The 23,338-nt window shown below is 58.0% G+C and overlaps 8 protein-coding genes across 8 annotated transcripts; 3 read left to right on the forward strand and 5 right to left on the reverse strand.

The window, feature by feature from the left end:
- Positions 1-13: 13 nt before the first annotated feature.
- On the reverse strand, positions 14-1,079 carry PLICBS_004066 (uncharacterized protein; the record flags this gene model as incomplete). Its single annotated transcript, XM_018326725.1, has 5 exons — positions 14-73; positions 125-258; positions 318-777; positions 842-901; positions 963-1,079. 5 exons carry the CDS (start codon positions 1,077-1,079, stop codon positions 14-16), a joined length of 831 nt encoding a protein of 276 aa, XP_018175045.1.
- Positions 1,080-2,663: 1,584 nt separating this feature from the next.
- On the reverse strand, positions 2,664-3,365 carry PLICBS_004067 (uncharacterized protein; the record flags this gene model as incomplete). The annotated part of the gene is made up of 2 exons (XM_018326724.1): positions 2,664-3,218; positions 3,288-3,365. The coding sequence occupies 2 exons, from the start codon at positions 3,363-3,365 to the stop codon at positions 2,664-2,666; spliced, it is 633 nt and encodes a 210-aa protein (XP_018175044.1).
- Positions 3,366-5,832: 2,467 nt separating this feature from the next.
- PLICBS_004068 (uncharacterized protein) lies at positions 5,833-7,422 on the reverse strand (the record flags this gene model as incomplete). Its single annotated transcript, XM_065600380.1, has 4 exons — positions 5,833-6,075; positions 6,136-6,179; positions 6,246-7,090; positions 7,160-7,422. 4 exons carry the CDS (start codon positions 7,420-7,422, stop codon positions 5,833-5,835), a joined length of 1,395 nt encoding a protein of 464 aa, XP_065456452.1.
- A 1,334-nt stretch (positions 7,423-8,756) lies between these two features.
- Positions 8,757-9,413, reverse strand: PLICBS_004069 (uncharacterized protein; the record flags this gene model as incomplete). The annotated part of the gene is made up of 1 exon (XM_018326721.1): positions 8,757-9,413. One exon carries the CDS (start codon positions 9,411-9,413, stop codon positions 8,757-8,759), a length of 657 nt encoding a protein of 218 aa, XP_018175041.1.
- Positions 9,414-12,956: 3,543 nt separating this feature from the next.
- PLICBS_004070 (uncharacterized protein) lies at positions 12,957-14,896 on the forward strand (the record flags this gene model as incomplete). The annotated part of the gene is made up of 5 exons (XM_018326719.1): positions 12,957-13,448; positions 13,500-13,624; positions 13,673-13,798; positions 13,847-13,930; positions 13,981-14,896. 5 exons carry the CDS (start codon positions 12,957-12,959, stop codon positions 14,894-14,896), a joined length of 1,743 nt encoding a protein of 580 aa, XP_018175039.1.
- Positions 14,897-15,832: 936 nt separating this feature from the next.
- On the forward strand, positions 15,833-16,369 carry PLICBS_004071 (uncharacterized protein; the record flags this gene model as incomplete). Its single annotated transcript, XM_018326718.1, has 1 exon — positions 15,833-16,369. One exon carries the CDS (start codon positions 15,833-15,835, stop codon positions 16,367-16,369), a length of 537 nt encoding a protein of 178 aa, XP_018175038.1.
- A 173-nt stretch (positions 16,370-16,542) lies between these two features.
- Positions 16,543-17,226, reverse strand: PLICBS_004072 (uncharacterized protein; the record flags this gene model as incomplete). The annotated part of the gene is made up of 1 exon (XM_018326717.1): positions 16,543-17,226. The coding sequence occupies one exon, from the start codon at positions 17,224-17,226 to the stop codon at positions 16,543-16,545; it is 684 nt and encodes a 227-aa protein (XP_018175037.1).
- A 2,926-nt stretch (positions 17,227-20,152) lies between these two features.
- Positions 20,153-21,676, forward strand: PLICBS_004073 (uncharacterized protein; the record flags this gene model as incomplete). The annotated part of the gene is made up of 2 exons (XM_018326715.2): positions 20,153-20,171; positions 20,232-21,676. The coding sequence occupies 2 exons, from the start codon at positions 20,153-20,155 to the stop codon at positions 21,674-21,676; spliced, it is 1,464 nt and encodes a 487-aa protein (XP_018175035.2).
- Positions 21,677-23,338: the final 1,662 nt, after the last annotated feature.

Genomic DNA, 23,338 nt, shown 5'->3' on the forward strand with positions numbered 1-23,338 from the left:
GCTCCAGTCTTCGTCAGTACCCAGCCGGCTTGGTGCAGTCGGTAAGATCAGCGTTCGGGTCAGACCCAGGAACCTGAGATTGTAAGCTGCGCCTCGTGCCAAAGAAGTTCGTGGACCTGAATACCTTGTGAACGACTGCGAACGGGTCCCAGTCGGCATGTGTATGCGGTGCGTACTCGATGCCGTTCATCATACCATCGACACGCTCGTCGTTCGTGCCATATAAATGCGAAAGAAAGGCGTACGCCATATCCATGCCTTCCAACGCGTCAGGACTGCATATTTGAAGAATGGGTCGTAAAGGGGCATCTGCTCACCTGCAGCCACTCCAGAACTTGACCAGATCTTCCCGTCTTGGACCCAGCGCGCAACCGGTACCCACGTCACGTTGGTCCCGTGGCTCGTCACCCAAGCCCAGCTAGCCTTGTTCGTTGTCGCCTTCTTCCCTTCCAACACACCCGCCTTGGCGAGGCTCACGGCGCCGGTGCAGACGCTGAACAGATAGTCCACCCGGTCGATGCGGCGCCTTATGAAGTCTTCAACCATCGTGTTGTTGTTCTGTTCAAGGGCGACGTTCCCGTAACCTCCAGGGATAAGCAAGACGTCGATCGCGGGCGCGTCATCGAAGGAGTGCGTCGCATCGATGGTGGGTTGGAGCATCCATCCGAAGTCCTGAGCCTCCGTCGCATCCTCAGCCTTAATGGGAGGTATGCCGCCGCTCACCGGGCCGGGCTTTTCAGCGATGACGGAAAGGGTCATCTTGTATGACCTGGAGAGCTGAGAGGTTGTTAGTGAGCCATGATTCGAATGCTTTGCCTAGGGTTGTCAAGACAAGCCTCACGCTGTAGAACATTTCCAGTGGCCCAAACACGTCGAGGGGCTCGAAGCCAGGAAAGACGACCTGTTCACGGCTTAGCATACGCGACACTAGACGCATGTCGTGATTCAGGCCTGCAACATACAACGCCAAGGGAAATCGTTCTTTTCGAATTCGCAGTCTGCTCCGCGGTGCGATCAGGCGCTCCGCCCTGCACAGTCACCAGGCCGGTAAAGGCGAGCAAGATGGAGAAGAGGATCATCGCGCCTCAATAGAATATATCGAGTTTGTCCGAAACCTTGAGTCAAAAGATGGCGGCTTGGGCATGTCTACTATCACGGAGGCAGATACATTCTTGTGGCCATCGAAGGCGGCTTATATGAGGGGGCTTGCCCTAGATCTGCATGCATCATTCCCCATCTCCGACGGCGGTGGTCGGGACATATTGATCCCCGAAGAAAGAACAACAGCGAGAGGGCCGACAGTTCAATTGATAGATGAAGGGGATATTGATGTTATCTCCGTGAAATTCGCGCTGTTCTTCACACTATTTTTTGCATGTGGTTAAATGAGGTCTTATGAGACATTGAGTTACATGGCTTGGTGGCCACGTCAGGCTCGGCAGCTGCCCCATCAAGCCCAAGTGCCGCGCAGCATACTGGAAGAAGTAATTTGCTCATACGCTCTCACTACCTCAGCGGTATCATTGTTGGCTCGAGTCTGTAAGCATGCGGGCTGTTTCCGATTATAGTTGGGTCGTGTCATCTCGATTCCCGGATCGGCACCCGAGAGTACGGAGAACGTTGATGGCCGTCGGGGGCTGAGGTGCCACTTATTTCTATCTGACTGCGGACCTCTACATCTACGGTACGGGCAATGGGCTGTGCAGATGCTCAGGCCTAGGGGTTGGAGTGTGAAGGTCTGTAGTCCGGCGAGCAGCACAGACGTACTACGCCGATGGCTCGTCTACGGGAAAGCTCGCTTTACCCTCCGCTGTTACTAGGTGGCCCGAACTAAGCCCCCTATTTGGATCTACCAAGACATAGTCAATTCATCTGATGTTAGGTGGTCCAGCCTATGCTCAGATACCTGCTTTGGTCGTTTACCGCGTCATCGGCTTGGGTCATGTGACAAAAGCTGGAAGTGGATGATGGGCAACGGCGCATTCGTCAACATCTCTGTCACTACAAGATCTGAGATGTCTGACGTTGGTGACAGGTTTGTGTAACTCAGACCTGGGGTCCCCCGGCCATCTGGAGACAGCTGCTCTACATGTTGAGAAGATGAGTTTGGTACCCGCATTGGCAGAGAGAAGACACATTCTGGATCAGGACGAAGACGAAAAAAGAAAGGCAGGTAGAAGTTGGGGCTGGCTCAAGGCAAGGGAGGTGATGGAACTAGTGATCCATCAGCTCCAACGCGGGTGTCTAGGCAAGCCCATGCAGCCGCCATAGCATGGCGCCTTGGTTAATGATGGAGGGATTGGCTATTCGAGGTGGGCAACGTTCAATATGACGAGTAGCGCCGCTGAGTATGCAACAATGCAGTACGGAGTCGCAAGTAGGTACGAAGTGAAGACCGAAGCAACGTCGCGTGCGAATGTACATCAGCGGAATATCGGAGCTGGACACATGGCTTGTTACTCGTTCAATTCGCGCGAGTGTGCGGAAGGCTGTCTAGTGCCCCTTAGTAGCGGGGGTTTCCAGTTCCCTAGGCAAACTTGTACGATGGTGAGCCCAGAACATGTCGGACCACTTCCGCCCGACCTGATCCTTATTACCGTCCGTCATTCATTAACCCGCCATCGTACACCTCAGACTGTAAAACGACCGACTGCGAGACCCCTTTACAGGGCCACGGCAGCGGCGAGGACAGCGGCCATGACGCCACCGACGGGGCCAATGTTGGCGCCAGCAGTGCTGGTGGACGCAGCAGTGGTAGTGCCCGAGGCAGAGCCGGACCGCGTGGCGGTGCCCGTGACCGAGGGGGAGGTGCCGGAGCCGCTGGCGGTGGCGGTCACAGAGGCGGAGCCGGACTCGGTGCCCGTCGCGGAGCCGGTAGCGCTTTCGGAGGCGGTGCCGGACTCAGTCGCGGTAGCCGACTCGGTGCCCGAGGCGGTGCCAGTGGCAGAGCCGGAGGCCGTCGCAGAGCCAGTGGCGGAACCCGATCCCGTCGCGGAGGCTGATCCCGAACCGGAGGCCGAGCCACTCTGGGTGGCGATTTTGGCGCAGGCAGCATTGGCGGCGGACTGGGCCTTGGCAACGTCGGCGGGACTGCACTTGCTGAGGATGCAGCCCGATACGAGGGGCAGCAGCTTCGCCTGCGCGTCAGGCTTGCAAGCGCAGGCAACGTCCTCAAGCTTGCAACCAATCTTGGGGATGGCGTCCTTGAGGCAGGGAATCTAAGGAGGCGGGCGCGGATGCGTCAGTACTTCAGCCAACCGTGCTCAATTGGGGTCCAAGAGGCGTACAGCGCAGTCGGGCTGGCCAGTGAAGTCCTGGGCGGCGACGAGGCCGGCAATGGCGAGGGTGACGAAGGTGGCCTTCATTGTGGACGGCTTCAAGCTGAGACTTGGATTGGGAATATACACGGCGTTCTTGGCACGGCTAGTTAGGCGAGAAGAGTCGAGAGATGCAAGCGGCAGCGGGATGGAAAGGGGAAAGGAGAAGGATGGGATGACAGGTCCTCCTTTATTATTTGTTGTTGGGGGCGACGGCAGCTGGAGCGCCTTGAGCGCCTCACGGGTTGTTCCCCCAACTGGGCTGCGTGGGCTGATGAGCTAGCCTCGGCGGGCACAGACCACGAAGGAAGCTCAAGACAGCTGGAGCTTCCCTGCAGGTGGCTTCAGCCTTGGTTTCGAACGGTACTGGGTACCTGAGACCAGGAGGCACCTGTACCTGCCATGAGGTGGTGCACTGCACGATGGGAAACAGGAAAGACAGCAGCCGAGCCGCCACTGGTTGGACCACGTTGTGCCTCCGCGATGCCCTTCCCCAAAGCAAGCAAAAGCAGGCTTGCGAGGGTCGCCACTGACACTCGAGTGGTAGTGAGAGGGAACAAGAGCGGCCCAGGCGCGAGGGATTGGGGGGATGGGGGCTGGCGCAGCGCCCTCGCGCGACGATCCGAATGGCTTCATCAGGGATGTCTCTGGGGCATCACTCCCGCCCGGGAAAACGTCCTCTAGCGTCCCCTTTGTACACGCTACATTAGCGGTACGGCCACGACGGCGCGGTACTTGGGCCCGTCCAGGCACGGCTGCCACAATTTCCACCCCGTCGCCCCGACACGCTGCGCGGGGTAAGATGCTGGATGGTTGGATGGAAGGGTTGGATGGCAAAATGGGGTGGCTTGCACCTGCGTCCGTGTCGCAGCCGCCGGTCCCTAACGCGCCTTGCCCAAGTTGGGACCTCCCTCTAGCTACTTCAGGCTTCGCGGGAGGCGCGTCCTTGATCCTCAGAGTCAGCCCACCCAGCCAGCGCGTCGCAAGATGTCTCGAGCTGCCATGGGCGAGGAGATCGACTACTACCGGGCAGTGGCCGATGACTTGACTGGACGCAACATCAGAGACAGGTCATGTCCGAGGGATCAGCAGGGCAAAAGAGAACGTGGTGACGGTCGGCCTTGCTTTCGGCTTGGCTGCAGAGGTTGCGGTTGAGAGTGGACGGTTGGGGGGACGCGTCGCCATTGACTTTGCAAGGACAAGCCCAGAACCGTCCAAATGTCGGCACAGCAACTTTTCATGGCCTCTGCAGCTGCATGGGTAACTTTGCCGCCACACCGATGCCGCTCGTCCCGGTTCACCACCAACCCCAGCATCTGTGGCCGTGTGCTGCGATGCTATTTCCGGCGGTTCGTGTTGGGCGGTGCGGGCGGCAAAGGCGATGCGATCCAATGCCACTGCATCTGCATGTACGGATACTTGGTCGGCAGTGCCTTGTGCGAACTTCCTGATATCGATGATCGTCTGGTTCCGACGTGCCAGGGCAGACTGCCGCTTTGATGTTCCCACATGCACCATTGAACAGGTTAGCCGGCACCCAGAGGCAATGGCCTCTCTACCAAGCGATGGCAAAACGGAGCAGCTTCCTATGAATGCAGAGTTCGCCAATCGCACAAACATCTGGAGCCCATGAACGCGTCCCGCGCAGGTTGGTTGCGCAAGTGAACTGCAGCAGTGTCGAAGGCCCCGAAGCGCGCCGGGACACACCCAACATGAGCTCGCTCAGCCGCAGTACATCTCGTAGCGCACCAATGGAGCAGGCAGACCTCATGCGCCCAGGATACTACTTGTTTTCGCGACTCGGGAAGTTGGTGATTGACATGGAGCAAGCTGGCAACGTGCCCATCTTCGTATTGCGCGGCTATGCGCACTCACGAGCCTGCACGTCGCGGGCCGCCATCCGTTGGTCCAGCCCGAACGGCCAGGTGCAAAGACCTGCTGCGTTGTGCAGCATAGCAGACTGGCTAGTATACGGAGCGCTTCAGTCGCCGCCGGCCTTGCGAAGATCGATGGGACTGGTGAATCTTTTTTCTTCTAATTCTGGTCAGTGCAGAACCCCTGAGCGTCATGTGGCACGCACATCCCCCCATCGGCCGCCGCTTCGGCCAACACGGCGAGGCCATCGTGGAATCGGCATCAACGTCCGTGTGCTGCATGATTCGCTGCGGAAAGCATGCCTTGTTGGTTGAGCCTTACATGCATTGTGGCCTGGCCGCGTCATCCCTTGCCTCACTGTCCGCTACCATGATCAGACTGTATTGATCAGTACGGGCTCGAGCGCACAGTGGTATACTGGACACCAGCGGCTCTGCAGCTCCAAGGTCGCTGCCAAAGGGCTTGGACAAATTGCCAACAACATCTATTGAAGCCGGCCTGAGGTAAACATGGATAATGAGAAAGGACGCCTCATCCACAGTGGGAGGAAGCATATATATAGTACTTACACGTTGGTGGTTCGTGCATATGGGCTAATCTAGCTATGAGTGCGGACGACAATCCCGCAGTCCTCCAGTGACTATTCCTGATGCAGCTCCGCGTTTCCAGACTTCTTTGGCCGCGGCACGAGCATCCAGCTGATCGCTGTCCCAGCGAGGAGGGCAATCAAGATTGGCTGTAGGACTTTGACGCCTACATTTGACGCGATGACACCGGTGATGACGGGGAAGAGAGAACCTCCCATCTGCGCGACGACGAAGAGGAGCGCGAGGGCCGTTGAATGGAGATGCGCCGGGAAGAGCTTTGATCCAAGCCCTATACCCTGTGGAAATCGTTAGCGGTGCGCATAGACAGAGTTCGGGCTCTATGTCGACCAACGTACGGTTGCAAAGAGCGGCCCAGTGAAGAAGCCGATGAAACTCACGGCTATCGATGCCGCGATGATGTTTGGCACTCTATCTTCTCGTCAGTAGAGCTTCCTCGACAGCGCACCAGCGCCTTGGATGGAGTCGGAAACAGACAGCCAGAACACAAGCTGTAGAGCAATGGAGATGAGCACGTAGCCAAGCACCATCCTCCGCGCGCCGAACCGGTGCGTCGGCTCCGCGAGCAGGAGCCGTCCCAAAAGGGCGCCACCGTTGAAGCCCGCGGGTACGTAGCCCATTTGAGACAGGCTCCCTTGGCGCACATCGACGAGGTACTCGACGACCCAGCCACTGGCAGTCAGGACGGCGCCGAGGTAGAAGAAGAAGAATGTGCTGAGGAGCCAGACACTTGGAAGGCGGGCCGTTTCCTTGATGAGCATCATGGCGCCTTTGTTGCGAGATATTTCTCTCGTTTCGCTCTCTTCTGTCGATGTGACATTACCGCTACCTGGTTCTGCTTCGTCGCTAGTAACCGGCGCGGCCTTCTTGAATCGGAGCGTGTCGCGGAACGCGACAAGCACCAAGGCCAAATTCGCGACGCCAATGCCCAGGGGAACCGTGTAGAACAGATACCACTTCGAGGTCGCGCCCACCGATGCCACAGCCGTGGACACGAATGGGCCGACGAGGCACCCGGCCATGTACATGGCATGAATGAAGGCGAGCCATCGATGCGCGCCCTTGACGCCGGCCACGTACGTGTTCCCGTGGGTGTCCTGATACGCCTGCCCCAGACTGGCGAACCAGAACGTGACGACAAAGAGCGCGAACGGCGGATCCCAGGCGCGCAAGGCGTGCGCGAGGATCTGGACCGCGGCGCCGAGGGCGAGCATCGCGCCGAGGTCGAGCGACTGGGAGAGATGGGTGTTTGTGAGCGCCGAGGTCAGCCATCCCGCGAACGTGGCGCCGTAGCTAGTTGGTCGTTGTCAACATTGAACTCAACGGCAACGGAGAACTTCCAAGTCGGAGGGGGTCACTCACACGCTGGACACAATGGCAGTGCTGACGGCATATTCGCGGATGAGATAGGGAATGAGGGCGCCAAGGCTCCCGTCGTTGACGCCGGCGACGAAGAAGGAGAAGCCGGCGCTGATGAGCTTGAGATATGTTGCGCGGTCGAAGCGGTCCGACCGGCTCGGCGTTGTGGGCTCATCCGTCCGCGGCGGTGGCTCCGAGTGTTTGTTGCCAGGGTGAGACAACTCAATGGCCTCAATCGGCTCAGTCACCGTGGTCGTTGTCGCCATCTTGACGCTGTCTCAACTCTCAAGACCGGCCCCACGAACAACGTGTCGGTTGGTGGTCAAGACAAAGTTCAATGTTCCATCATCATCAAAAGGCAAACACCAGCTTGCCTTGATATTGACCGCCCGACGGAGAAATAGCCACTCCACGTGAGGCCTTGGCCGGCCGCGTTTCTCCGGATGACATGGAGGGCGGGGAAGGCGGAGCCGCCGCGCGGAGCTCGGGCGACGGTGTGGCGGGCCGGTGAGCCAAAACCTCGCCGCCAAGTCGGAATATTCGCGGGCGAGCGGACGCTCTTTCGGACTCCGACACTCCCCGACAGAATCCCTGTCTGGCGGCGGGCAGGCTTGAGTTTCTGTGTGGGCTGTTTGAGGCGCTTCCGTCGCATGAATGAAGGATTCACACGCTTCGTACCTGTCATCAACTTGAAGCAACTCTATTTCTGAAACGAGCGACCACGACCCAGATGCATCTTTGCATTGAATACTACGTACGTACTTCGTAGGGAGAACGAATCAGCGGATTTTTGCTCAAAGAGCCCAGCTGTGGACAGGATGAGCCCTGCTCCAAGAAAGCACGGCTACCCTAAGCCCATCGACGCGCCATACGATATTATTCACCACCAGACCAATGGCTTCCAGCTCAAGTGATTCGATGACCCAGAATGTGGGCAGCCTGAAAAACAGGCACACAGGGTCTAGAACGATCTTGCGATTGCTTTTCTCGAGATGAGCGTCACGATGCATCGGATCTTGGCGAACCCGGCACTTGAGAAAAGCAACTCGTCTAGGGGAAGGTCGAATGCCGCGCACGGTTGCGAATTGTTTCTTCCATGACAGCATCTGATCGCGGCAGTTTGCCACGTTCTGGTTTCCCCTCAGAATCTCGTTTGCTGCCGATGATTTGCGGCCAGGGTGAACCAGATCATCGAACCCAGGATCAGCGTCCGCTCGGACGTCCTGACTCCTGAGATACATACGACGCGTGACATTCACCCAGCAAAGGAGAGGCCCCTAATCTTCTGAGGGTGTTTAAGTCTATCCCGGATTCCACTTGGTAGGTATTGAGTGTCCGGTAGAGTGGACCAATACGCAATAGCGCTTCATTCCGTGCAGCTCTATCTCGTAGACGTGAAGTGACGGCCAAGCGCTTCGCCCGTGTGGTCATCTCGCAACGGAAACCAACATGGGCCCCTGGGGACGGCTCTCCATCGTGAATCCGTGATCGACATGGTCCGGGCGACTTCAACGGTGCCGGCCTAGTACTACCTCGTACACGACGACGGTCCCAGTGCTTCCACGTGCGTTCTAGCCCGCAGTCCTCCGTATCGACTCCATCAGTTAAACGTCAGCTTTGGGTTCTTGAAGGGAATCAGCGCCAGGACCACCGCCTGCGTGTAGTACCCCGCGCGGTCCACGGCGTCGTCCGTGAGGATGCCCACCGACCCGGTGCGCTGTTTCGAGTTTGTCCTTCCGTGGATCAGGTCGTCCGCGTGGCCCAGCTCCATGCCCTCGCGTAGCAGCTTCGCCGTCTCCTCGGGGAGGTAGTACGCCGCCGTGCGCGCCTTGCCCACGCGCCCGTCCCTGCCAATGACGACGACCCACGCGAACGACTCGATGGGACCCCTGCCCGTCGTCGCTGCTGCCTTGCTGCCGTCGACCTCACCGGCGCCACCGCTTGCACTTTCGCCGCGCACGGGGGGTGCTGCCGCCGCCGCCGCCGCCGCCTCACCGTCGTGCCTCGAGTCGTCAACGCCGCCCTCGATGCCCACCCAATAGTCTGCGTCCGGCTCGGCGGCCCGCGCGTTGTTTGCCCGGTTCGTCGCGCCGTCGAGCGTCTCCTGGTCTGAAAAGGGCTGCTCCGGCACCCCCGACGGGACGCTGAGGCTGCGGATGTCGAAGCCGTCGCCGCCGGGGAACATGAGCTCGAACCCCTGCCGCGCTGCCCCGATCTTGACGGGGTTCTTGGAGGAGACAACGACCACGCGTGCCATTTTCGGTTGCGGGAACAGCAAGGGGGCGGTGGGCCAGAACGTTGTCGGCAGTTGAGAAGAGCCTTGATTGCGTCCAGATGTGAATGTGAGGGAAGATCCATGTGCAGGTGAGGGGCGCGACCGTCTATAATTTGCTAGTGCACTGGGCTCTTGCGGGGCATCCAGATATCACTTACGACTCCTGGGAACCGTTTGTTTTCTCATTCCAACTCTCACATTTTCGTCTTGTTCGTCCACGTCAATTCAACTCCTTGCCACGCCGGCCACAGCGACAGCGAGTACGAAGGCAAGGGAGCCCGGCGCAGTGTGTTCATGTTTCGGCAAACCTCGCGACCAACGTGATTGAGCAAGGTTTGTCTGCCGGCGGTGCGGAACGGACTGACATTCCAATGCCTGCCTGGGCGAAATACAGAGTAAGGAAACCCTGAATCAACGCAGACGCTGTGGCGCCATTTGAGGTCAACTCCTGCTTCCGAGCCGCGTCTCATCACCTTGACCCCGACCTGTCGGGTGCTCTGCACGACCTGACCTTCTGCGTCTTCATCGAGGCATGGTCGATCACGCTGCCTGGTGGCATCGTGCCTCTTCCGGCTGCTCGGGTTCAATGTCTTACCAAGGCACTGGGACCTCGTGCCAATCTCGGGTCTCTTCTCGTGGCTCGCGTGGTACGCCGCCGCACGGCTCCAGGAGACGTCGTGTCACAAGTTGATCACATCATGCCCTGCAGCACGGGGTATCGCGCGTCGGCTTTCCGTGAAGCGGCCGGGGTCCCCCAATATTAATCAATCTGTACCCACAAACCTGAGGCCCTGGGCCCTGGACCTAGGCCGAGAGTCTCTCTTGTCTTGTCGGCGGAGCCGATTGAGCGGAAGAGCACTGGGGGCCGATGCGATCGGGCGCGCCGACTAGGGCAGCTGCTGGCCTCTTCAGCAGTCCGCAGAGTGCCCCTGACTTATCGTCAGCCCCGACTGTGAAGGTTGCCACCCGGTCAAGGCCCAAATATCGGTACTCGTCTTGAACGGGATGTACAGCAAGGGCCCGAGCTCTGGTGTGAGGAGGGCTGCACGTTCTTGGGTTGGCGTCGTCAACGTCACGAAAAAGAAAACATCCGCCACCGAGGTCGGCGGAAGCCAACCTTACAGACGGTGAACTGGCTGAGAAAACAAAAGCCATAAACAACAACAATGACGGGGCCGAGAAAAAAAAAAGAGTGGACGGAGACGCCAGATGTTAGCCTGCTCGGGCGAGGTTTCCGGGCGACCTGTCGTCTTCCAATCTCGCTACCAACGGCTTCCCGGCAAAGCACCACGATAAACCGTTGCTGGCGGAAGCGAGTTGGGAGCTGCCAACAAGAACATTGCTGCCGATCACAAGGGAGGGGCGCAAGGAGGTCCGCAGGTGGGTGGGCCTGTCGATGCTGGGGATCAAGGGCGCTCGACTGTGGCTGCGGGCGGCACGGGACGGGTGAGACCCAGAAACCCAATCCGTGAAGCGCCATGCAGGGCTGGCTCTTTGTCCTGCCGGCCGGTTGTCGGTCGAGTGCGAGGCGTGAAGAGTCCAGTGCTGATGGCGATGTAGTTTGCTTGCGCCGGCTCGCCCCTTTGCCCCTTTGCCCCATTACACGCGGCGGTGCATCTGCTGTTCTGCGCACCGGACACAGCAAAGTGTACCTGCATGTGAAGAAGGATGCGGAGCAACCTGAGCTCACTTGCGAGTTGCCCATTTTGCTCGCCCAATTTTCGACCCGCGCATGTCATATGCGCGTCGCCGAGACGAGACGGGCCTCGTGCATCGTCCCAACCTTGGCATGCCATCACACGTGTCGGTCGACAGCTGCAGAGTCGCAACCAACCGCAGTTGCAACGGCTGCAGAAGTCATTAATAGTGCTGCGTAGCGATAGAAGAGGCACAAGCATGTCCCCCGGCTGCAGCATGGGTGGCGGCAATTTGTCATGCCCACGGCCGAGATTGCTCCTCCGACCCATGACAGGTTGAGGGGGGCCGGGGGCCGATGCGATGCCCTGGAGTATCTGCATGCTGCCGGATTCCGAATGAGGCAGGCCTTCTCTCGAGCATCAGAGTCATGCCCCAGGCGGCACAGGCAGGGTCGACCCTGGCCATCTGAAACCGCAGACCCTGTGGTGGGTTGCACTGGCTGTAGCCCGTGCCCGCTCGCCGCCCGCCGCCATTGCCCGTTGCCGCTACTCAGAGCTTCATTGCTTCTCACGCACTTGCTGGAGGCGAGCTACGCCGTCTAGCACCGCCTGGCGCGCGCTCGCCACTGCGGCTTTTCATCATGGAGACGACTGCGGCGTCCGAAGAATCGCGGCAGTTGGGGAGACTCCTGGCGCCAATTAAGGCACTACCCGATTGACTCGAAGCCCCACGGCAGTGGCGTGGATGCGGTGGATGCCAGGTCCTTAGGGCCGGCCGACGCTCCAGGAGTCCAGGGCTCTCTCGACCCGTCTCCAACACTTCCCCAGGCGCCAACGCCAGTGACCCTTCTGAGAGCCGACCGTTGACCAGGGGAGACCCCAGCCTGTGATCGTTCTTCGTTGAGGACCTTGGGGGATCTCGGCCCCTCTGTGGCGCCGTGTCTCGCCCAGACAAAGTCGCGCGGTTGGTGCAGCCTGGTCTTGGAAGACCCTAGCAGGTCCAGGAAGCGAAGTGGCCAGCACGGCGCGGCTCGAGTATCGTGCTCAGCCTTGGCAGTCTGTCGAGGTGGGAAGTTAATGAAGCTGATGCAGGCTCTGCATTATGCGAACATGAACGCCTGGGCAGCTGACGAGGCGGCCATGTCTCGACCGCCGCGTGCAAGGGGGATGCTGTCGCCGTGACACCCAACTCTCCGGGCTCGTCAAGCAAGACAGGGCAGCCCTAGGGAGAGATCTAGTTGCCTGTTCGGTGAGACATGGGCGGAGGCGCCACCCACAAGTCGACGCGCGGGGATGGCATACCGCGAAAAGGCAGCCGGGAGAGGTGCATGGGGATGGCACGGCACGCCCAGCCGACGGATCCTTCCCTTGCTCCTCGTCTTTTCTGAGCGAGGTGTCTCTCAAAAGCAAGGACAACCGTTCGCTCCCTCCACAAGCTTCGGCTCCGCCAGGTCGGATGTGATGTTTCTTTTTCGTCCTCAACGCTCAGGTCCCCCTTCAACGTCAGTCCAACTTGCTCTCTTTCCAACGCACCAATTGAGGCGGCTCGACTTATAACCAGTCCCGCCTCTGCGTTGACGCCCATGGCTTGACGCCTGGTTTCTTGATCTTGTTGCATCCGCTCCTTTACTGGGCCAGTCCATTGGCACCGCGTCGCACCAGAGAGCGCCCCAGTGCAGACCGCTCGCTGTCGCTGTATCACATTGCACCACACGTGTCTACTGATACTCGGCTGGGACATTCCAGTGTTTATCTGTCCCGACGGGGTCCTTTAACGATCGGACTTGGTCGTCGCGTCGACCTGTCGACTTTGCGCTCCTCGGCTACACGCCGATCCCGATGCTCGTTGTCGTACATCTGCGAGATTTCGAGCATCACACACAGCAAAATGGGCTCTGAGTTCGGCGTCCACGCCGACTCCAAGCCGGAGCCAACTCTCGGCCCTGTCGGCATCTTCTGGGCTTCGTGGGCATGTGTTTGGACCACCCTCCTCGTCATCGGCATGGGCTACCTCATCGCCCGCCGCAAGCTGCCCATCTTGCGTCTGCGTGGCTTGGGCATCTCGCTCGCCGCCATCACCATGCTGCATCTGTACTGGATCAGCGTCCAGCTGGGTTACGTCGTCGGCGCGCTCGCGCCGGGTGACGCCGAGTACTGGATCATGGGAATCTACCTGCCATTCGGCATCGCCCTCTTCCACGCGTCTAACAGTCGCTTCCTGCACGTCGCGCAGGCGCAGAGGAAATATGCCGAGCAGGGAGGCAGTGCTGTGGTAGTCCGGGCCGATTCAAGGCGGACACGCGGGCTGCTCGCCCGGTTCAAGCGACTCGACTATACGGCCAAGATACTCGCCGTCGTCGTCCTCGGAATGTTTGTGCAGGTGAGATGGACAGTCGGCTTCTAGAAGTGCACTCGACTAACAATGACCCAGCTGATGCTCACGATCCTCATGTACATCGTCTCCCGAAAATGGCACAGCTCATGGGGCATTCCCGGAACTGAGGTGACGGGCACGGAGATGGAGCAGAAGATGCAAATGGGCCGTGGATGGGAGTGGTGAGTCAATATTCTTCCGCTCGGACCGTTCCCTGGCTGACTGACTAGGTGGCCGTCCGTGTTCTGGCAATTCTTTTGGGCGTGGATCGTCGCCCCGGTGATCCTGTGGAAATCGAGAGGTATTCACGACACGCAGGGCTGGAGAGTACAGACAATCGGCTGCGCCGTGTCCAAGTAAGTCTCGCCTATAACCGCTTGCCACGCCGTCGCTAATGCCTGCAGTCTCCACGCGACTCCCATGTGGTTGATTGCCCTCTACGTCCCCGGCATGGAGCCCGTTAACAAATTCTTTATTCCTCCCCAATGGTAAGTACCATGGCAAACGTGATGCGGATAATCTGAGTAACACCAGCTAGGATCGCCGCCTCGATCATGTTGACGGAAGTGTTCACCGTGTTCCTCCCGTGCTGGGAGGTGATGCGGCACCAGACGCTTCGCCAGGAGACGCTTGACTCCATCGCACAATGGGAGTCGAAGAACAAGGTCTCGAGGAGGACAGAAAACAAGTCTGTTCACACAGCATCTTCAACGCGCGTCGAATCCATCATGTCGGGGTGGAAGTCGACCAACGGCTCCGTCAAGACGACCAACTCGGACGAGTCAATCCTTACCATGAGCGCCCTCGAACACGTCCTCGAGCGCAATCCCGCGCCTCTACAAGAATTCTCGGCCCTGCGCGATTTCTCCGGCGAAAACATTGCCTTTCTGACGAGCGTTTCTGAATGGAAGAGCTCCCTGCCGCCTGCAGTCCGTGACGGCGAGTCGAGAGACCCGAACACGAGGGAATTGGTGCGCGAGCGGTTCAATCGTGCTCTGCGCATATACGCTGGGTTCATCAGTACACGAGACGCCGAGTTTCCCATCAACATTTCGTCACACGATCTGAAGAAGCTGGAGAGCATCTTCGAGGCGTCGGCCCGCAAACTTTACGGCGAGAAGTGCGACGTCGACCCAGCTACGCCATTCGACTTCCCGGCGCCGCCCGTCGAGCGATCGGCCACCTCGTCGTCTGAGGATTCAGAGAAGACAGCTGCTGAGTTGATCGCCGCCGCACGAACATCAATCGCTGGAGACCGAGTGCAGTATTGGGGCGAGATTCCCGATGAGTTTGACGAGACGGTCTTTGACGATGCGGAGAAGAGCATCAAGTATCTCGTCTTGACAAACACTTGGCCCAAGTTTGTGCGCAACCGGCGGTCATCTATGGATACCATCGACCCGGAATCGCACACCGACGTGCTCCAGATGGTCAAGGAGAGGCATGGGAATTGAAAGACGAGGTTCTGAATACGCTGAGGCCTGCCGGGCATCCTATTCTGCTTGTCCATGATGAGCGCTTGTACACTATCAACGACGGCCTAATTGCCACGTAATCAATACCCCAATACAAAGACGTGTCTTACACTGCATGCCAATGGCACAACCATGATTGCAGGCGCTCGCGACGTGAAATTGACCAGTGCTCGTTGCTACCATTCGCTCCATAGCCGTGTTTGAGCCTCAAACATAATCAGCGCCACGAACAACGATTCTGCGTCAATGAGACACCCAGTTATGGCAAGTTCGTCTGCAGTCTTGTCTATCAGGATATGCCTCCCAGCCCGGAGCTCAACAAACCCCACTGACAGCCCAAGGAAGGGTCAACAATGTACAAACCATGTTCTCCCAGTTTGTGTACAAGAAGCAGCAACGAATGCTGCTCCTCACACGCCAGAATGCGCCAATTATGCAGTGATTCCAGCCACGGCTTTGTCAACGATGGAATTAAAGCTGAAATGCCGGACTCTCCAGCCGCCAGACCTGATGGCGCACGCAGCAGTTGCGCATAAGCGCCCAGCCACATGAACGGCCAGCGCACGCCAGCACACGTGCATGCCCCTCCGAGCCTCCCGGGAATGCTCCAGAAGCGTCCGCATGTCAATATCCACCCCCGGACTCGTCATGGTCGGGTCATCGGGAGGGCGCACCGGCGACACCGAGGACGGCGCCGAAAAAGCGGGGCCGCCCCGACTCATGCACAATTTTTATCTTTATCTTCACCCCGTTCCTCGCATTCGCATTCACTAAACGGTTCAGAACGCAGTTTAATAGAAAGCATTTGATGAGCACGCGCCCCCGGACAACACTCTTTGAACCACAACCCACGATACCAAACATCCACTCTTGAAGAAGGCGTACAGCTTCCACAGCCAGTCACTCCAGCCCGCCATGACCGTCACGCCCCTCGCTTTCCGACCGGCAACCGCCGAGGACGCCGCCGCCGTGCTCGCCCTCGTCCGCTCCGCCTACCGCGGCGACTCCTCCCGCGCGGGCTGGACCACCGAGGCCGACCTCGTGGCCGACGAGCGCATCGACACGGACGGCATCCTCGCCAAGATCAACCACCCGTCGGGCGTCGTCCTGGTCGCGCACGACTCCGCCGGCAAGCTCGCCGGCTGCTGCGAGCTCCTCCAAAAGGACGGCGACCTCGCCTACTTTGGCCTCTTCGCCGTGGACCCGACGCGCCAGGCCGGCGGGCTCGGGCGCAGCATCCTGGCGCACGCCGAGCAGTACGCCAAGACGGCCTGGGGCGTGCGTTGCATCGAGATGTGCGTCATCTGGACGCGCGAGGAGCTCATCTCGTGGTACGTCCGGAGGGGGTACCGCAAGACGGACAGGACGCTGCCGTTTCCGTACGCGCACCTCGTCAACGGCAAGGCGCTGCGGGATGACCTTTACTTTACCGTCCTGGATAAGGAGCTGTAGACTGGTGTGTCCGGCATGGTCTGGTCTGGTCGCAGCGGGGTGCGTGGAAGGGGAGCGATTGTCAATGCAAGGCGTCTGGGGTGGGGGGCGGTGGCATAGACGGGGCATTCATCATAGAGTCTGGTCAGCGTATCGCCTGAATTTTTTGATCCTTTGTTGATTTCATTTCCCTCTCATTCCGAGGGCTTTGTCGTCGCAAAGCCCAGCAGCGTGATCAGTGCTTCCTCGTCGGGCTTGGACAAGTCTTTTTCTCGCCACACTTTGGCCAGGCGCATGCCACTCTTGGCCATGACCCTCTGGCTGGCGACGTTTCGCTCCGTTGCCACGGATGTCACACACTCGTCCTTGACGTCGCCGTCACCTCTGACCGTGCTGGCCTCGACGCGCGCCTCCACCTCTTCCCTCGGCAGCGCCCACCACCGGCGCAGAAACGCTTGGAGGAACTCTGTCGCATAGCCCTTTCCCCAATGCTCAAACCGCAACGCGTAGCTGAGCACCGGCCAGCCCAGGTTACCGACACGGCGATGCGATCCTCCGATGCCGATCATCTCCCCGGAGTCGCGCAAGCAGATGGCCATCTCGTACGTGGCCAAATCGTCCGCGAGCTTGTCACGGAGTATCTTCCGGGTGACTTCAACGCTGGCATTAAAGACAGCGCGGCTGGACCATTGCACTACTTGGGGCTGTGTCTGAAGGACGTGCAAAGTCTCCAGGTCGCTGTCCGCCAACGGCCGGATGAGGAGTCGCGACGTTGTGATGGGCGCACGCGACTCTGTGAGAGGGTATGGGACGGTTGGAAGAGTTGTCCTGACTGTGACCCACTGCTTCTCACTCGGCTCGGGCATGGGCGAGGGCATTGCGATGAAGGGTGCATGCATTGACGGAATGTGCGGGGAATGAATGAGGCTGAAGTTGAGCGGCGATTGCAGGCGTGGCGATTGAGCTGATTGCAGCAAGGCTCTCGCGATTGGCGCAAAATGTGCCTGTACTTCGTTCTATCCCAAAGCCATACGGGTGCCTGATCGCGGATAAAAATCGCCATGGGCTTTGCTGATCTGAATCCACTATGACTGTGTGCGATCGATTGATGTGGTCGTATGATAGTAATCACTGCCTGGCAACGAACGACGGAGAAATTATATAAAATTGAAGCTCGCCTCTCACGCTGACTACCTATTTGGCCCTCACACCCACACGCATGGCAGAAGTTAGACGGCACTCTGCCAAGAGCTTGGCGATCCTAGCTCCCGCAGATACCTCCGCAACGGGGTCGATCTCCAGTATCTCATCAAAGAGTGCCAAGTATCACTCCCTAGGACGGCAGACCGCGGCTCAACACTAGTTCAGGTTAACATGCGACAAACACAGCCCCTTCTCAGATGTGATACTCACGGTCGCGCTACCGCACTTGCAGACACCATGTGTAGCGGTGCTGCTACAATAGTAACAGCTACAATCGCCAACGCCGCCACCACAGCAATCGTAGCTGATGTCACATCTCCCGCCTGCGCCAATGCAACGTTTATCGAGGCTCTCGTCTGAGGTGTCGAAAACGGCCGGCGTCGCCAATCCGAGCCCAACCATGGCAACGAACACGGTGAGTGTAGCCTTCATTCTGGATGAAGCTGGTCTGCCGCTAATATGCCTGAGAAGAGGTTGACGGTGAAGCCCAATTCAGATGTACTCCTTAACACGGAATTAATGGTTCCATACGAGCAGTATAACGGCTTCTCACGACTGCTGCAGCCTTTTAAAGAAAGTCGGCGATTTCGAGCCAGGTTGGGTGTGTTCAGGTGAGACGACATAGGGCAAGGATTTGCAGTAAGACGGCCGAACTTGGGACCGAAGAGTTTCAGTCACGCTTTCTGTTGGCTAGTTTATGACTTGGAGGTTGTATGCGTATTAATACGATATGCGTTAGCTCTGCGCTTTCTTGTAGCTGATGTCGTATCGATGTCGAACAAACGGACGTGCCACGGTTCAACCTGTCTCACCACGCCCGGATGAACGCCGAGACCTTGCCTTTAATGAACATATTATATGAAGTGGTGAGCTTTCGTGGGGGCATGGGGTAGCGAGCCATTCCTGTCTTATGCAGAGTCTCACGGTTAGGACTCGGCGTTAGAGGAAGGCAGCGCGCCAACATGAACAACCACCGCTGCACAACATGATTATCCTTTGCTATGGGCATGGAGATGTGGCGGCGGAGTCTCCCGCGTGAAGGGAAAATATTGCCTGAGCGATTTGTACATGGCTGCCAAACGCGTCCGGAACGAGTGAACATTGAGGTGGCAGTACTCAAAGTCCAGTTCAGCTTTTGCAACGACTCAAGCTCCATGACGGTCCTAATTGGCTTTATCGTCACCAATGTGATCAAGTGCGGCACATAGGGGCACGATTCTAGGGCGAGCCTCAGCCAGACTCTTCGTCCCCACTGAGTGGCCACGGTGGGACAGCGGTGATGGTGACCCTGATCATGAAGCCTCAACAAGCTCGATACGCCGTGACATACAGCTCAGCTGTCTGAGCAACACTTTACCACGTTTGTCAATAAGCGACCCAATCCTTTCCTTTGAAGATCACCAGAGGCTACGTGCATGGCCCCGTCTTCGTGGCGGCAGGAGTTGATGTTATCACGGACCGTGCCGCTGCAAAAGGATGCAAGCTTGAGGTGTTGACAGCTGAGCTGGACCCAAGGCCGCGTGTCCAGGTGACGAAGCCTCGTCCGTCTTTATGTCCGGTCCCGTGCCGAATGTTCTGTAGGAGTGGTGGCCGTTATCGATCCCAGTGGGGGGCAGCATGTGGAGTTCAAGAGCTGCTGTGGGTGCCAATAAAGATCAATTGTGGGCAGGTCGTAGAAGTGATTTAGTCGCACTGCGATGGAATCGTGACATGGGTTCCTGGTGTCGTCGTGGAGGGTGGAGTCAGGGGACTTTCATGGGTTGACGTAGCCTGACACTCCCACGAGGAGGAGTTCGTGAGGTGGGGACAGCCCACGCAACGCGTCCCAGGAACCGAAGTTAATTGAACTGTTGGCCCCGCTCGGCTGCTCTTTGTCGAAGAGTGTGTGCCCATCGTACGTTGCGCGCTGACGGGTGCATCGAATGACTTGGTAGCACTCACGATGGACTCTCGGCAGGTTCCGGTGGCATCGTAGTTGGTTGACTGCATGAGTGAAGCGTCGTAGGTCGCAGGCGGTCCGAGTGCCTTGAGATGAATGAGGATGTGCTCCTGGAAGCGAGTGGGCATATAATGTTGCACTCGCCTCACCGGCTTACTGTCGAGACAATCCAATCCCAATGGTCCCTCCTTGATCATCATTCCTTACAAGATTCCTTGACTGATTCTTCCAATTCTGCCTTGGTGGCACACATTTCAGGTCCTCGGCCATCGTCTCAGTTCAAGATGAGAGGCCTATCTCGGGCGATCTGCTTGGTGGCCGCTGCGGGCGTCGGGGCTCTCCCGGCGAATGACGCCCAGTCGACGCTTCATAAGTTGTCGAGCAGCAGCAACACCATGGTCAGAAGCATGCCAATCATTAATGCCACGCGGATTCATACCGTACACAGCTCATTTGCCACTGCTACTCTGCGTCTCAATACAACTTCTGTTTCACCCACGGTTACCTCGACGGAGACTAACAAGTTCGGATTCTCTGGAACCTCAACAGCCACATTCCACAGCGCCAGCTCAACTGTGACGCTGGCACCAAACGTTCATTGGACACAAGATACCAAGGAGGTTAAAAATGTTATCCCTCTTTCACCTGAAGAGGGATCTCAGATGTACTATGGCACTGGCGGTAAGGACCCCAGTGAAGTAGACGTGACTAACGAACCACAAGTGTGCTGATGTTCATTAGACCCATTAAAGAAGGGCCAATTTGGCCTCATCACTTACAACTTCATCTCACCTTCGGTCAATCTCGATCACAGTGACTGGATCAAGGTCGACTATGATGAGAATGAGGGCCTTAAGGTCACCTTCACTAATCAGGATGCTTTCAATCACGCCAAGAAGACCTGGCTCCCTAAAGACAAGGGCCTGATTCTGATTGTCTTCATCGATGCCTGCGAGGCATATAAAAGTGGCGAGAGATGCTACTTCAAGGCATCGAACCTCGATGTGAGTCCGGACGACATGACGATTATGGTCTCAGCCGAGCCACGCCATCCGAATGATCTCATTACTTCTGGCGAGTCCCAATGGGGTTGGTGGGATCCCTCCGAGGGGTCAAGCCTGGCAACGAATCCCTCGAAGGCTGGAAATGAGCAATGCCAGGCAGGCAATGATGGACCCACCAACGACTTCCTGAAGCACATTCACCCCGATACTACCTCGATATCCGACAACGGGGCCAATGACCGCCGCAGCATCTGGTCCTGGATCGATGACCATGTCGTTAAGCCAATCGAAAATGACGCCAAGGAAATTCTGGGAGACATGACTATCAGCGACGATTTCAACAAGAGCCTCCCATTCAAGTTTCCTGAGTCCGGCACGGGACCCTCTGCGGTGTCACCGTGGGGCGGCGATAGCATGCTTATATGGTCGATCGGCTCGAAGTCGAAGGCATCTGTGGATGTGTATTGCGTTGGCTGCGGTGTCTCGGGAGACGCCAGGATAAGCGGCAAAGTCAAGTGGACGCCCGCCACGGGCTTTACGGAGGGCGAGGCAGACCTGCATCTGGACGCGCAATTCTCGCTCAAGATCGGTGTCGACGCCCACGCTCAGTTCAGCCAAAGCTTTTCCAAGGAAGTCTTCGAGCATACCTTTAACATGACGGCATTTGGTGGTTTTTCCATCATACCTACCATAGGCGTCAACGTCACCGCCGATATCGCGGCCGCGGCCCAGGCCGACGGCAAACTTCTAGCTGGTGCCGAGATGGGTCTACAGGATGCACATGTGATCTTCGATCTCGTGGAGCCATCTAGAAACGATGTTGGGGGCTGGTGGCCATACTTCAAGCCTGTACTTCAGGCCGACGGCGACGTCATGGTCAGTGCGTCGATTGGCCTCCCGATTCGGGTTTCGTGCCAAGTTTCGATGGGTCTCATGAGCGTGGCGGCCACGGTGATCGACGAGCCGTCGGTAAACGCTACTGCTCAGGCCGCGGCGTGGGCGGAGCTCAATGGTGGCAAGGTCAATTGGGGCTTCAACGACACGGATGGCTGCACTGGTGTCCGGACGCGTCTGAGCTGGAGGAACAAGCTCCTCGCCGACGTGAAGAGTGCGATCTACAGCGGCAAGATTTTGCTCTGGGACTCATATGACCGGCCGCTGGGACCCAGCTGCATCCCGTAAGTTATTCAAGCTTCCTGCGTCAATCATCCTCTGGGTTTCTCCATATCACTGATGCTTGTACTTGTTCACACACAGATTGCCGGGGGGGAACACCATGACGGCGTCGACAACCACGGTTACAGAAGAGTACACGATCCGAATCCCGACATTGGGAATTTCCTCTCTCAGTCATTTTCCTGAGCTCCCGCCGCTTTACCCTGAGTAGCGCCTGAGCAGCCTGAGTAGCGCCTGATTAGTGCCTGAGTAGCGCCTGAGCTCGCCACCTGAGCCGCCCTCCATGTCTTAACATCGGGTGGAGCCGATTGGGCGATAAGTGTGCAAATGGATCTGCTCGCCCCGCCCGATGTCCTCGCAGAGGATTGACTGATGGCAATGTCGTCCAGGCTGGTTGTCGCGGCATGCGCGCACCTTCTCGTTGCGTCATCAAGGCGGAGAACGCATGCTCTACACGATGCATCAGCTTTACTTCTGCAGTGAGGCACTAGTTGCCAGCTATTTGCCTCGGCTCACGCCTCTGACCACAAAGCGGATCGTACCATTCCCTAGGTTCCATCACACATTTCGCAGGACCTTAGCGCCAGCTCAACAATTGGATAGCGTCGTTGACGCCCTGCCACCTTTGCTGCAGTTTACTTCTGTGTAGTCCGGCAAACTTTCAGGTCCGTCTCTTGTGCCAAACAGGGCGTCTCAGCCTCTCCATGGCGTCGAAGACGGCATCCGCCACTGAAGGTGGAGCCCCAACGCTGACGTCGGGGGCCGCTGCCACCGGGGCAACCAATCATATTCCAGCAAGGGGGCTAACATGAGACACCTCGACAGACTTTCATTGGTTGCAAATTTGAGACATAGCTGGCGAGTGTAGCTTGCTTGGCAGGCGGCCAACAGGTTTCCCGGCAAGAGGGTAAAATGGCAATGTTCGGCAGGTTGCGACAGGGTGCTGGGACCACCTACATTCCCAAGTCCCGCCAAATCCCGCTATGCTAGGCAGAAAGGAGGGCGGCATGATCTCACTGGATCATTAGGAGCGAAAGCAACAGCGCTTCCTGCCACGTCTCTGGCCACCCAGTACTGAGTTTCCGATGCACATATCACTCGACCCGACCAGTGCAAGATTGGCTGCCTTACACCCAAGAGTAGGTTTGTGACGTTTTCTTTCCCGTCCCTTCTTGCCAGAATAATCCAGAGCACAAGGCCATAAGTCCGTTCTGTCGCGGGCTCTCGGGCCATCCAGCGATTTTCGGGTTGTCCACCCTGCTGAGTCTCAACCATCATGGTCCGAGGGTCGTCATGTGCCGGCCCGCTATACCTCCCGGCACCGTAAGCATGTCTATCAGGAGTTGCAAGCAGGGCTCACCGCGACTACTGCTCACGGCGGCACATCGACAACTCTCGCCTGGGCGACCACAGCGTTGCACTTACGTATCTCAGTCCCCGTTTCCTGCAATGTAATGGCTAGCAAGCCCGAGGGTTAATGAAAACAGAGCCTGCACGTGAATGACGAGGTTGTCGAGTTTAAGCTCACTCATATGTGGCTGACCGTTGTGACCTGACTGACTATGCGTCCAAACAGTATGTCCCTGTCAGCATCTCGCCATACAAATCGTACGATTCTGGGCATGGCTGAAGACTCCCTGATTATAGGTGCGGCACGTGTACAAATTT

This window comes from Purpureocillium lilacinum, assembly GCF_023168085.1.
Source record: "Purpureocillium lilacinum CBS 284.36 DNA, scaffold_3, whole genome shotgun sequence".
Taxonomy (NCBI): Eukaryota; Fungi; Ascomycota; class Sordariomycetes; order Hypocreales; family Ophiocordycipitaceae; genus Purpureocillium; species Purpureocillium lilacinum.